The sequence below is a fragment of the Ambystoma mexicanum genome, chromosome 10 (genome assembly GCF_040938575.1).
Source record: "Ambystoma mexicanum isolate Mex_15411 chromosome 10, UKY_AmexF1_1, whole genome shotgun sequence".
In the NCBI taxonomy this organism is placed as follows: Eukaryota; Metazoa; Chordata; class Amphibia; order Caudata; family Ambystomatidae; genus Ambystoma; species Ambystoma mexicanum.
The window spans coordinates 1,158,887,079-1,158,901,984 of record NC_090932.1 but is presented as its reverse complement, the minus strand read 5'-3'; the positions used below and the strand labels follow the sequence as shown (position 1 = coordinate 1,158,901,984).

At 46.8% G+C, this 14,906-nt stretch overlaps 1 protein-coding gene across 1 annotated transcript in view; it reads right to left on the bottom strand.

The window, feature by feature from the left end:
- Nucleotides 1-14,906, bottom strand: part of SNRNP200 (small nuclear ribonucleoprotein U5 subunit 200) — a 983,530-nt gene that overhangs the window by 613,907 nt on the left and 354,717 nt on the right. Inside the window, exons 9-10 of the mRNA XM_069619090.1 lie at nt 14,540-14,676; nt 12,980-13,063 (exon numbers count right to left, since the gene is read on the bottom strand). Of these exons, the coding sequence (XP_069475191.1) occupies nt 12,980-13,063; nt 14,540-14,676 (221 nt within the window). The remainder of the gene's footprint in view (nt 1-12,979; nt 13,064-14,539; nt 14,677-14,906) is intronic.

Here is a 14,906-nt window from a genome sequence, read left to right as displayed (position 1 = left end):
CATATTTTAGACCCTCTCGTTGGAGGGGAAGACAAGGCCGTCCTTTGTTTGAATTAGAGCCCCTAGGAATTGTTTGATCTGCTGGGGTCTAGGCTGCACTTCTTCTCGTTGATGGAGAAGCCCAGTTGGAACAAAAGGTCTACAGTCTTTTGGGTATTTGAGCAGCATGTCTCGTAAGAATCCCCTGTTATGAGCCAATCGTCGAGGTAAGGGTATACTGGGATGGACAACCTGCGCAGGTGGGCCGCTGCCACTACTTTTGTGAATACCCTCGGCGCTGACGCTATGCCGAAGGGTAGCACTCTGAACTGGTAGTGTTTGCCCTCTATCATAAACCCGAGGTATATTCTGTGCGCTGGCAACATTAAAATGTGAAAGTATGCATCTTTCATGTCCAGTGTTGTCATGTAATCTTCCTGCGAAAGTAAGGGGATTTCTTCCTGTAGGGTCACCATGCAAAATTTTTGAGGTTTGACAAATTTGTTCGCTGGGCGCAGATCTAGTACAGGGCGCATGGGTAAGTCCTTTTTGGGTACAAGGAAGTACACTGAATAAATACCTTTCGTTACCTGTGATAGAGGCATGACCTCTATTGCTCCTTTTAGTAGGAGTAGTTCCACTTCTTGAAGAAGAATGGCGAGGTGTTCTGGTGACAGGCGTCGTCCCCTTGGGGGTCTGCACTTGGGGGATCGACTGAATTCTATACAGTACCCGTGGGCTATAGTTGACAATACCCATCGGTCTGATGTTATTCCCTCCCATGCTGGTAGGAAAGATGCGAACCAGCCCCCGACCAGTGATGCATGGGAGGGGACCTGAATCTTCGGGTCATTTGGTGTTAGTAGCCGGGGAACCTCTGGGAGTGGGGCCCCGACCTCTGCCCTTGCCACGGCGCTGTCCTCTTTGCGTGTACTGGTCACTGGTTCCCTGAGTAGAGGACCAGTGCACTGCTGTTGGTGCTGTTGTTGGCGTTGGCCTCGAAAAAAGCGTTATTTGCCGAATCCTCGCTTATTGGGAGGCCTTGAGATTTGGTCTAAGGTCTTGAGGGTGTCGAACTCCTTCGCAGTCTCCAGTGCGTCGTCCACTGCCTTCAGAAAGAGGTTATACTCCTCTATTGGTTTATTAATGAGTGACGCCTGGGTTTCTGGCTTAAAAGCAGAATTGCGCAGCCAGACATGACGCTTCAGAAGAATTCCCTGCACTAAAGAACGGCCAGCCGTTTCTGCAGCATCAAGAGTGTTTTTAATGATGCTCTGGTTAACCAGAGTTCCTTCTGTTACTGTGGCCAATAAGCAAGTTCTTAAGGGCTCAGGGACTTCCTCGAGGTCTTGCCATAATTTTCCCCATTGGGCATCAGCATAACTTTCCAGTAGTGTATTATTATTGGCAATTCTGGTTGAAAAAGCTGCCGAGGCTGTAATTCTTTTACCCAGGGCATAGAGCTTCTTTCCTTCTTTGTCTGGGGGTGCTTTGTTGGTTGACACCGGAACCCCCGCTCTTTTCCTTGTGGTAGTTACCACCAAGGAGTCCAGAATTCAGTGACCCTTAATGTATAATGGGTGTGAATGAGAGGGAGTAAACAATTTTTCAATTCTGGGATTCACTCCTCTTACCAGTGCAGGTGTGGACAGCGATGGAGTAATTTGTCTCTTAACTGAGACGAGGAGGGGAATGGTTTGACTAGTAGGAGGTTTTTCTTTAATGATTTTTTCCCAAAAATCAGTATCGGGGGTAATTTCACCAGTTTCAATCTCAAAATGCGCTGCTGCCTTTCGAAGTAGCGCATTGAAGGTGGGTTGATCATCTATTGGTGATGGATTCCTGACCTGTGTGGTCTGAGGAGAGGGAAGGTTTAAGATGTCAGGGTCTGTAGACTCTGTTGGTGACTGCCAGGGCTGTGAGCCACGTTCATCTGGGTCTTCCACGAAGCATCCCCCCCCTCATGTCAGTGTTTTCTTCAAAACCTTCTATTCCGAGGTTTTATTGGTCTTCACTATTTAAGAAGTCCTCATCTTCCTGGAAGTGAGTCTTCTTCAGTGAGGTCATAAGTATTCATGTTCTCTTGAAGGGGGTTACATAATCTAGGATATTTAGCCCTAGGGTCCTCCTGAAGCGCCTCCCTTGGTCTCTTAGGTGTTTTATTTTCAGGAGTGGACATGAATCTGTCCAGCTTGTCCATACATGACTGGAATCTCTCCACAGTCCGGTATGGTCTGGAGGCGAAAAAGGAGATCCCTCTGCCTGTATTCGTCTAGGTCTGTCCCATAAGGTCGAAGATAAGGTCCCTTCGCATTCTGAGAAGCCTTCTCGCTGGCTAGGGCCTTCTTTCGACTGCGGGAGCAGTCCCTGCCTTCCTTCCAGCATTTTCAGCGCTTCCCTGGCCTTGTGAGCAGTTTTCGGCGTTTCAATCGCCGTCAGTCTCTGGCTGTCCTTGGAAAATATACGCGCCAAGCTCTCGACGATTAATTCCTCTGAGGGTAGGTCTGGCGTCGCTTTAGGCGGTGCAGTCTCTTTCGGCGACGACCGCACTCTAATGAGGCGCGTCGCCTGCCGTCTTGGTGGTAGCGCCCTTGTCTACGGGTAGCCCAGTAGCTAGACGCGTCTGCGGTGGCGGGGAGGGCCTGCGACCCTTACGATCAGTGGAGGTCGTCGGGAGACCCGACATCTCCATTGGCGCTAGGGCTTTCTTCGTCTTCTACTAAGACGTGCCGTGGGTTGTGTGCTTGTGTTTTCTGTGTTTGTCAGTGTCGCCAGGGAGCTCATCTCCATAAGCAGGGCATGACCCGAGCTTGTCGGGGCAGGGGACAGACAAGGAGCGGGAACACTCCCTAGAGATGTCTACAACCTCCGAAGCGGAAGTCTGGTTATCACTATCCTCGTCACACTCGGCAGCGGCGGGTGAGTAATCAGACCTAGACATGGCATAGGATGCCCATCTCTTGATCCTGCGGTCCTTTAAAGTCTTTGGCTTAAGAAGCTTACAGGCTGCACAGCCATCCTCTTTGTGGTCGAGGGGCAAGCAACGTTTACACCGTTTGTGCTCGTCTTTCCAAGTGAATTTGCCATTGCAGCGCGGGCAAGATCTAAAGGGAGTCCTCTCCATAGCTGAGGATACAGTTAAACGTGATAACGACCGCGAAGGAAAGGGAGGGTAAAGAGAAAGGCATTACCAGAAAGAACAAGAAATGTCCCACGACCCCACTCTCCATAATGTCTTAAGCCAGCGAGGCCAGGCAACGTAATCGGCAGCGCCGAAGGATCTCCTCCGTCGAAGTTCTTATTCGGCGGTGAAACAGCTTCTCAGCTACGACGTCGAAGGAGGGTTCTAATGTAACGTATAATCTTAAATAACGACCAAAGGGTCGAGTAAACTGTTGGGGAGAATTCTCTGTTTAGGCTGAATTTCCTAACCTAGTGAGTCCCCCAGCAGCTTTGCTGGATGTTTGGGGTTTATTTTTTTCTCCTGCCAAGAGTGAGACTCTTTTACCCTCACTCTTGGCCATGATTTGAGTGTGCGTTTCTTAGACTCTAGATGTGTTTAATGGGCTATGGGGTCTTTTACTCCATAGGGCTTCATGTGTTTTTGTGATGTGTGTTACCCAGCACCCTCGGTGCAGTAACACAGGGGTGTCATAGTGACCCCCCCAATATAGACTTCATACCCTGGGACTGACTTCTGTCTCCCAGGGCATGTAAAGTCACCACTGACTTTACTAGTCTCAAATTCTGAACAGAACCAGTACAAACCATCATATTGTGGACATACTGGCTGGGGCAATTCGATTGACCCCGGGGTCTGTTAGTCGAGGGGGCACGTCTCCATCCCCCCTGATCGAGTTTTGGCTGGTGGCAGTGGATACTACTTCTTATATACGACCGCGAATATATCTCTATGGGATTTCCCATTGTTCGAGGCTACCAACTTTAATTATTTAATTCCTATAGCCTCGAACATACCGCCGGTTTATTTATTTAATATTAATTCTCCGGTTGGTATTTTTTGCCAGAACCCGGTTCTAAAATGGCGTCTGTTCGCTCCTGTGACTCCAACCCAAGTTGAGCTCTTTGTTCCACTTTTGGCGGGCTTCTCCACAGAAGCCCTCCAAAGTGGTGCCACTCTGTCTGGGGTACTTAGGAGGGGGATTTAGGCACCCCGGACTGAGTTGCCTAGGCAACTCAAGTCGCACTCCGTCCTGATTGGCCCAAGTGCTGAGCCGGCCGGCTCACCACTTAGCATGTTTGAGTGACAGCTAGGCTGAATGAATGGGGGTTTGCTGCATAAAAGCAGGGCTTTGGGGACTGGAACTTCAGAAGTCGCCACAGGACCTAAGAATCCGACGAGGGAGAAGCTGAGCCAACCTGCTACGATGACACCACCGGTGGAGCCCTGCTGAACCGTCTCACCACTTTTCCCAACAACAGAGGAGATCTCCAGCCCGGAGAGTCTTCTTCCTTCGACTGGTGGGGATAACCAGTCTGCTTCCTTTTTCGCTTCCTGGAGCATCTTGTGGACGCCTTGCCTGTGCCAAGCACCCCGGCAACTGGGATACCACGTTTTACCACTACCGCGAATCAAAGGGTAGTATCTTTAACCGGAAAACTCTGCGGCTGGTTTCTTCCCTGGCAGTGCAACGACCTTCATCTTTCCTCCACATCGAGATCTCCTCTTCCTCTAGACGAAGCCGCAACTTGCCCCCGCTGGAGGATCCTTTCCACATAAGGTATCGTGTTCCGCCTGGCTTCCCTTGCAACCGACTGTAAGGGGGAGATTTAGCCCCCGGCTTTCGACCCTGGGTTAGCCTGGCTAAACTTTTCTGAGCCTAACTAAAACCTTCCTGAACTCCCTGCAAGACTTTTTTAGCCTGTTGTCATTGTGTGATCTTGGGTGCATTTGTGCCCTGCTCTCTCCAAGAGTGGGCCCGGCCTATGGACTTTGGCTCACCAGTAACTTTTGACTTTCCTGCCTTGCTTAAGAGTTCCTAAGTATTAGTGTGGTGTATTTTCCTACATTCTGCCTCTTTCCCTCCCTTTTTCGTTAACTTATTGGAGTGCCATCTATAGTTAAGCGCTCACCTCTGTCTGGAAGTAAGTGGTGTTAACTAAGACTCGTCTTATAAGGAATAAGGGATGTACATATAATAATAGTAACTGTGTTTAGAATGATTTACAATAATAGTGCTGGAGTGTTTCAATAAGTGTGTTTTTAAATAATTATATACCTTGATACCAAAGCTCTGGTCAGTGTTTGCTTGTGCTATTGTATCCGAGTGCCTATTGTGTATAGTTTACCTACTGCCTAACTCTTCTTGAGGGAAGTCTGACTGCCCAGACACAGCTACCAGGTAAATCTGGGTGGTACAGACTGCTACCAAGTGGGTTTACTACCAACACCTGTAGTCCTAAATCCTTTGCAGTGGTCCCCAAGGGAACTGCACAGGTTTCTGCCTAACAAACGTTTTTGCAATTTCCCTCGAGGAGATCCGCGTAAAGGCGACCAATATCTGGGCGGAAAAAAACAATCTGAGGGACCTTGATGCGTGAGGGATTGTGGGTACACTGCAAGTCACTATAGGGATAGTGTTACAGACACGCCTTGTCGACGTCCTCTTTTCGACTACGAAAAACAAAATGCAATACTCCACAGTGACCACTGGATGTCGGACTATGCACAGCATGTGATTCTAAACAGATTAACAAACATCAGAAATTAATCTCCACAGTGTCCTAGTTATTTAAGTCACCTGAAGGTGTAGGAAGTGTATGTGCCATCCCAAATGGGTATTTACTGATTTAGAGAAACTAAGAGTGTGTATTGTAGAGTGTATTTGTGTGTTGCTATTATATTGCCCCTTCTGAAGAAGGCTTTATACCTGACTGATGAATCAATTATTGTTTATGCAAGAAACCTTGAGTGTAAGAGTTTATTTGAATACCTGTAACTGAATCTTTGTGTAACTCCACTGCAGCTCACATTTCCCCTCTTGAGATAAGCCTGGCTGCTCAACACTACCAAAACTGTGTAGTACAAGCTTATACCAAAGGTTGGGTTGCCTATGATATGATAGTTTATTTATTTATTATTATTTTTTTATTTGTATATAATCATAGATTTTTAAACAAAATTACGAAGTGCTAGTAGAACATCTTGCACTGTCCTGCGTGTCCTGAAGGACGAACAAAGTTCTAAAAGAAGAAAAAGAATTGATCCAAAGGTATCGGTGGAACATTGCATTAGATCTCCGTCGGGAGGAGCACGTTAAGGATGTGTTTCATGATGTTTATTGTGGCTAACTGCCATGCCGGTTTATCACCGTCCAGCAGTTTGTTCCAGCACGATTCTTCATCTCGAAGGGTAAAATTTGTGAAGATGTCCTTCAGGTATGTGCGGCGAATATCTGACGTCGCAGGACAGTTCAAAAGTAGGTGGCGTATAGTTTCCTTAGCCGCGGCAGAATTGCAGAAACAGCAGCAGCTGGTCGGAGATAATAGTCTGATCGCCAGAATTTCATTGGTTTCCAGAAGATTCAATCTGATTTTTAAAAAGTAATTTCGTGCTGATCTGTTTGGAAATAATTTCAAGTACGGTTGAATAGAGTCTAGTTTCTTGGAGAAGGGAAGAAGGTGGCTAGTAAGTTTGTACTTGGTAGCAAGTTCGTTGGTGTCGATCCAGTCCAGTTCTTTGATTTATTTGGTAACTTTGACTGGATTGGTGATTAGTTCTTCTGTGTTGCAGGCGACTGAGTCCAAGATGGACAAGACTTTGGTTTCCCATTGAGCGAGCATTTGACAGCTACCAAGTCGAATTTCTTGGCCTATCAACTGATAAGCATATGGGGCATCTTTCTGTATGCACTTCCGATACAGCAAGACACTGGTACAATCTGTAGTTGATTTTAACGAAGATAGAGTTAGTTCACGTCTAATTAATGTTATCGGAGTTGTTTTTGGGAGACCAAGAACTGATCTCCAAAAAGTTGCTTCTAGTTTTGGCCACAATTCTGGTGGAAGGTTCAGCATTGCGTCAACGTCAATGTTTAGGATGGTATGACTTTACTATGATAATATAGCGCCTATACACAATGTGTTTCAAAGCGCTTCAAGGCAAGGGAGGGAACAAGGGAAAATATGACGACATTCTTACAGGCCATGAACAGTAAGGATGTGAAATTAACTATCGTACTCGGCCTGACGACATTTCTGGTAGAGCAGGAGAAAACAAGGTGAGGGAGAGGGGTGCAGAAAGGTAGGGGAGGAACAAAACAAGCAATTATCATACTAGGCCTGACAACATTTCAGATAGTGCTGGAGGGGGAATAGGGAGGAAAAAACCAGTAAGGGGAGGGGGAAGAAGACAGACGAGGTTGCTATCATACTAGGTCCAGGGATAATTCTGATAGACTTAGTGCATAGAAGAAAGTAAGGGGAGGAGAAAGGAAAAGGGAGAAGGGAAAGGAGGAGATAACAGTTAGCAGTCAAAAGAGTGGAGAAGCAAGAGGGGAGAGAATATAATTGCAGAAGTCAGTAGTAACAATGTTGCAAACCAGGATACAAGATGAAGATGGGAACAGCATGATTCAGGGCCACCGTGAGTACAAGATGCAAAGGAAGTCCAGCATGAGAGTTGAGAAACGGTGAAGCACCATGAATGAATGAATGAATGAATGAAGTCCATAAAAGTCAAACCCAGCATTGGCCACAAAACGGTGATGGTGAAACTAGAATTTATCAGGACAGACTCCTGCAGAAGTAGGCTTCAGGTGGGGGAGCAGGGTAGAAGAATCAAGCAAAACAGGCAACACCTGTGTGCGAGAATGGGGGCGCACAAGGGAACATCACAGGGGGACCAGAGAGGGTGGGGATGGCCTGTGGGGACAGAGGGAGTAACACATTGTGGTGCCTGTTTACCTTCTGTCTGAGCAGGGGGTCGGGCCCTGGGTTCTCCTGGTCCAAACAGGAATTGCCCTTTCCTTTGTTTGCCCTTTACTTAGGACCCCCGGGCGAGAGGCACCCTTGATCTAATATTTAAGAGCAGGAAGGAAGAGGTAGGGCTAAGAAGGTGGGTGGTGCTTAGGCCAGGTGACCCAGATCCACTCGCATCTGCTCCCCATCTGCAAAGGAAAAGAGGCTGGAGGGCTCCTTAAGTAGGGAAAAAGAGCGGCAAGCAGAAAGGCACCAGGTGGGCGGGGCTTGTTAAGTGGTGAAAAAGAGCTGTAGACAGAAGGCACCAGGTGAGCGGGGCTTAGGCCAGGTGACCTAGGTCCACCTGCTCCTCATCTGCAAAGGAAGAGAGGCTGGAGGGCTCCTTAAGTAGGGAAAAAGAGCGGCAAGCAAGAAGGCACCAGGTAGGCGGGGCTTGCTAAGTGGTGAAAAGGAGTGGCAAGCACAAAGGCACCAGGTGGGCGGGGCTTGCTAAGTGGTGAAAAAGAGCAGCAGGCAGGAAGGCACCAGGTGGGCGGGGCTTGCTAAGTGGTGAAAAAGAGCGGCAGGCAGAAGGCACCAGTTGGGCGGGGCTTAGGCCAGGCGACCTATATCCACTTACACCTGCTCCCCATTTGCCCTATACCTGTAGTCCTAGTTGCTTGTAGTGTTACCAGAGGGAACTGCATTCAAACTTAATCTACAATTGTGGAGCCATGTTGGTGAGACATTTGAAGGTAAGGTTTAGGGATTTTAGCTTTATTCTGTCTTTTATGGCGAGCTAGTTAGTGGAGCAACTAGCGTGAGAAATATGGTGTGATTTCGGGATACCTAGGGCAGTTCTCAAGGCGTTATTTTGGAGTGTTTGAAATTTGTTGATGTTGTATTTGCTGGTACTGAGCGAGAGCATTGCAGTAGTCCAATTTTGATAAGATGAGGGCATGCGCTACCGTTATACAACTTTTAATGGAGAGGAAAGGTTAGCATGCATAAATCAGTTTACAATTGTAACTGGTGGCAGAGGCTGTGGCGTTAACTTGCTTATTGAGGTTCAAAGTTGAGGCCAGATAAAATCCTAGTATTTTTACCGCCTTTGAAACTTTGATAAATTCATCGATGATGAATGAGTTGTATTGGTAAGATAGTTTGTTCAGTCTGTTAGTTGACCCAATGAGTAAGAGCTCAGTCTCATCATTGAGGCAGAGGCCGTGTGTGGCCATCCAAGTTGGTGTGATCAGATAGATTTTGTTGAGCAGATCTACATCTGTGTCGTAGTCTCCTTGGATAGGGATAAGAATCTGGGTGTCGTCAGCATAGTTGGTATATGAGACACCCAGAATATCAAGTATATCAAACAAGGGCTTAGAAAATATGTTGTACATGGTTGGGGAGACGCAGGATCCCTGCGGCACTCCACATGCGATAGGTACCGGGTCCACTGCCGAGGTAGGGGAGAAAATTCTCAGATCAGTTATCTAGGAAAGATTTGATCCAAGTGGTGGCCTCCTTCGAGAAGTGGGCAGCAGATTTAAGTCAAAAGCGGCCGATAGGTCCAATAGGAGGAGAATGGAAGCTTCTCCTTTGTCCTTCTGTTCATTCATTTGGTTCTTTAGATCGATGAGGTCCGTCTGTCACGTGTCTGGGTCTAGAGCCCGATTGACGGGTACCTAGTAAGTTGTTAGCCTCCAGATAGGATTGGATCTGAAGGTAAGTGTTAGGCAGAATTGCATGCAGTACCCTCTGGGACCACCACATAAAATTAGGACTACAGGTGCAAGCAAAACCAACCTTTGGTATTAGTCTGTACTACACAGTTTTTGGTAGCGAGTTGAGCAGCCAGGCTCATCTCAAGAGGGAATGTGAGCAGTACAAGGATGTTACAGAGGTCTTACAATCACAGTGGTTCAAAGTAGACACTTACACTCAAGGTTTCTTAGTAAAACACGTATTAATCTATTACACAGTCATTTAGAAAACTTTCACTATAAGGAGGCAACTTATACACAAACACACTTCAATACCAAACCAATACGTTTGAGTAAAATAGGCTCCCCTGAAATAGGAGCTAAATGGCATTTGGCATTTCAGTCACTCTGAATGGGAGTAAAAAGGCACAAGTTAATAGAATAGATCACAAATACTTTCTTAGGCAGTGCAAATAGTTTCAGTTCACTAGAGGACTCGATTCAGTTCAATAGGCTTAAACCAAAGTCAATGGGCTAGTGTCTTGGATAGGAAAGAGCAGTTCTTGTAGTAAACGGTAACGTCTTTGCCAATGTTCTCAGAAGTAGTTTTTACAAAAAAGAATATGTTGTCACAAGCTGATTAGGCCTGTAAGTTGGGAAAGTTTCACCGACTTTCACCACGAGAGAAGCGTTCTCTCAATCGGGTTGGCATAGTACCTTAGTATGAAGAAAAAAATGCAGCTGCAGACGTTGGTTCCTGGCAGTTCCTGTAGATCTCACTGTTCCTGAACCTCAGTCGTGGGGACAAGGACGACATCGGGGTACTCCTGCACTGGGACGGGTCAAACAAGATGGCAAAATGGAAGATCTTCAGTTCTAGTAGCTGTTCTTCAAGCACACAAGCTGGTGTCCTTCCCCCTGGTTAATCCTAACCAGCTCCGAGAATAGAATTCAGGTGGCTTACAAGTTGATTGGTCCCACCAACTCAAAGGAAGAAGTCGTCCTTGAAGGGGCTTCTCTGTCGAGATGAACTTGGCGAGTCAGACCTGCAGCAGGACTTCACCGGGCAAACCAACTGTCCAGGAGTTGCAGCAGCCGTCCTCTTCCTGCTCGTCTTTGGTTTTTTCGTTCCAGTTGTCGACTCTGCTTTCCAGTCCAAGAGACTTGCGTTTTAAACCATTTTCTCCCTCTCGTTCCAGCCTAGCTGCCACTCACCCAGCAGGGTGGCTGTCCTTGCCAGACAGTCAGCCAGCCAATCATGCCAGAGTGCATTTGGGTCTCCTAGGAGACTAAGCACAGGGAGTTTCGGGCACCTCCCTCACTTCCTGGCCACCCCAGATACTTCGGCGCCTGAGGTGGTCTTCAGTCCTGAAGCCCACCAAAGGCGTACGAACAAAGGGACCAAACCTGGTTTAGCGCGCAGAGAAACTCTAGAAGGACTTTTCCAAAAAGAAATGGTGAAAAAAAGAAGACTGGGACCGGTTTAAACAAAGGGGCTTAAGGCACCATCTTGAAAAACATGGCTCCCGCGATATTTAGCTACGGGTGTTCGCGGTCGGGAAAAATCATGGCAGTTCATTGTAAAACCACTGCCACCAGCCATTTCGATAGGAAAGGGTAGCATTTGACTGCTACATGAGTTTCTAGACAGGGGATACTAGGTAGCCCCTCCAGCACTCTATAAGAAGATAGTGTGTAGGGATTTAAAGAGACTAGTAAAGTCAATTTAACCTTACATTATCTGGGAAACAGTAGTTTATCCCAAGAAGGTATTTAAACCTTTGGGAAGTCTAAAAAGACATGAAAAGAAGCCTATGGAGTCATCTTAAAACTCCATAATGAAAGAACACAAGAGTAAAACACACATCAAAATACATGAAAGAGTGGGAAAAAAGGCTCACAGTCTTTCCAGGTAAGAAAATCAAGTCCCCCAAAATCCAGCAAAGTTGCTGGGGGTCTCTAAGGTGAAGGGAATTAGGACTTTTCTGAGAATTCTCCCTAACAAGTACATTCTTATGGAGCATATTCTTTTTGGCTACGATTTTCTCTTGTACATAGTTATTTTGTTACAAAGGGCATTTTGTATGTTCGTGCACCATGTTTGGTTTTTGATGCACGTATCATTTAGAATGATGGGGGATTCTAGTTCTGTTAGGATAGAGAATAGTTCCCTTGTTCTAAACTTTTTCAATTCTTTCATTAAAGGTGACTTTTTTTTAGTTTGGATGATTTCCCATGGGCTCTTTTCGGATCAGCGGCACTTTGTGGTTTCATCGCTCGGTAAACAGCACCCAGCAGATCTCAGATACCGTTGGAGGTCCTGCACTCCTCGGGTCCTGCACTCTGGTGAGGGGACTCTAGCTCCGGTCGTCCTGCTTCTGGAGGATCCTTAGGCGACTCCTGGAGCTTCTGGACAGATTTCAGATGTTGCACTAGACTACGGATTTTCCGACCCCTGGCACTCAGTTCTTGCAGCAGCGAAGAAGTACAGCCAGCCAGCCAGCCAGCCAATCAGGACTGGTTGCATTCAGGCATTCCTAGAGACAAAGGACAGGAGAGTTTCGGAAACCTCCCTCACATCCTCACAGACACACTGAAGCCCGCCAAAGGCAAGACAAACAAAGGGCTAAAACCTGTCTCAATGCAGAGTAAAAGCCAAGAAAGACATCACAAGCGTTTGACAAAATGGTCACCCATGGGTGCTGTACTGCTGCCGAGGGTTCAGTATGCGGTAGAAAACTACAATGGTTGGAAGAATTAACTACTGCCACCAGCCATTTAAAGTAGTGAGAGTAACAAAAATGTTACATGGGAAAGTAGGATAAGGGGCTACTAGGTAACCCCCCCAGCGCTCCAAATAAGATGGTGTGTACTGGGCCTACAAAGAGAGAAAGGTAAGGAAAGTCAATTTCACATTACTATTCTTGGGAACAGTAGTTCACACAAGAAAGGGCATTTAAACCTTCAGAGAAATCTAAAGGATTTCTCTGTGACACTGCACAGAAGGTGCTGTGTGTCACCATACAAAAGTAGAAGCCTATGGCGTTTGTCGAACTCCAAAAACAAAGGAAACACATAATCCAAATCAGATCGAAATCCATGACAGTGAGAAATGGGCTCACTCTCTTCGGGTTAACATTAAAAATTACTAAAGTCCAGCAAAAGAGCTGGGGGTCTCTAAGGATGAAGGGAATTAGCACAGAAATGAGGATTCTCCCTAACAGCCATACTGAACCACACACACACACACACATCACCAGGTCAAACAGCGCAACGGAAGTAGCAAAATTAACGTAGCACACCCCAATTTTCTGAAAATGAAATATCAGTGGCTGTGGGCGTCATCTTTCTGAAAATAAAATCACACCAAGACATACCTCCCCAGCCTGCTCCAGATCCATCGTTTCCAAGTCTGTATCCACCCTTGACTGCCGAACACGTTCCCTGCGAGACCGCTCCTCCTAAAAATGAAAGAATAGGCATTAATAAAGAAAAAAAAAACATCCCAGAGACAGATGCTACTTCTCCTCAACGGTCAATTTGAAACTACCTTCAAGGACCATCATACACCACTTTCTAAATCTTCCTGCTACTACTCTCTGCCCTCTGCAACTCGTCCAGAACAGGACTGCAAGACTTGTCCTTGGCCTCAAGCCCAGCGATCGTATCTCTCCAGGACTGAAATCTTTGCACTGGCTCCCAGTGGCTGCGAGGATTACGTTCAAATCCCTCTGCATTGTCCACAAGGCCTTCTGGGGTGGGGGCTTAATACCTTCAACTCTCTTCCTAAATATCTTCCTTCTCAAGCTCTTCGCTCAGCCGCCTCCAACTCCTTCAGGGTCAGTCGCTTCTCCAAGCAACGAGTTGGTGGTGGATCTTCGGCTGGGACCTCCCTTTGGAACAGCCTCCCTGACTCTCTGAAACTTGAGGAGAATCATTTCCGGTTCCGGAAGAACCTCAAAACCTTTCTTTGCTTCTGCTTTTTCTACTTCTCTCTCCTGCTAACCTCCTGGCTGAAATTGAAACTGCACTGGTTACCTGGCCACCCTCTGATCTTGGGCCCAGGTCCCTCCCCTGCCAGTCACACACACACACACCTGCACTGCTTTCATTGCAACCCCTGCTCTTGGGGACTGTTTCTGTATCCTCAGTCCCACTACCATCACTTGACACCTGTTGTCTGCACTTAGCGTTGCACTTGCCACCTGGTGGCCATATGTTCACCTATTGCTTATTTATTCTATTCTCCCATGTGCTGCACTGTCCCCTACCCCCGCACTTCCCCTTCCCCTCCTCCCATGCACTTGCGCCATCTGAATGACACCTGGCCTAGTAGGATCGTTGTCCGTCTTCCCTCCGTTTCCCCCCCAAACCCCTTCGCCTTGTCACACCTTGAAACACTTGTGTATAGGCGCGTTATAAATGCCATATCAGATAACTACGTAATGTGTGATAAAGTGATAGTAAACGTTCATTAATAATGGAGAGATGGGATCCCATTTCTGACTGCAGAGTCTGCTACCAGCAGGAACCTTCATGCTTATTGGACACAAACTTTCCATTTCACTACTTTAAATCGGGAAATCAGATGTGGCTGATTAGACCTCAAATGTACACCCGACTGCTTAACCCTGCATTTATCTCAGTCTACTTTACTCTGAAATAAGATCCATCCAATTCCAATACACCTAGTAAGCCCTGCCCGTATTAGAATATAAATCCCCTATGTATCGAAGAGACCGTCACACCCACCCCTACCGTTGAAAATACCAGGCTTGTCTTTGCCAAGATCTAAGACCCATCACCTTCCACCCAATCAGCCTGCCGACATGCAGTCCAATCACCAATTTAAATCAGGAATCCCCCTCCAGCCTATAGTTAAGACCCAAACCCACCCTTGAAAGCACAATAGTTCCCTGCCCTCTTCAAGATCATACCCGTATGAGATCTTCTTTCTCAGTCTCCTGTAGCTGATAAAGAAACTTGGACAGCTCTGAATCCGCTTCCATTTTACACATGATCTTCTCCTTTTCACCCTCACTCTGTGCACTGGCCAAGAGTGTGCAAAACAAAACTAGAAAAGGAAAATGAGAGTCAGAAAATCAAGGCAAAAGAGGCAGATTGTGCAACACATTAGTACAGCGTCTACCAGTGAAAAGGGAGAGACTGGAAACGGAGAAACATGCACCATGTTAAGGCAGTTTTTGTACTACCCTTTGTTGAAGTTGCTAAAACCACTCATATGAGGAAGACAAGAAATAAATGCCAAACCTCTCAAGGTAGATAATATGCACAGAACAACAA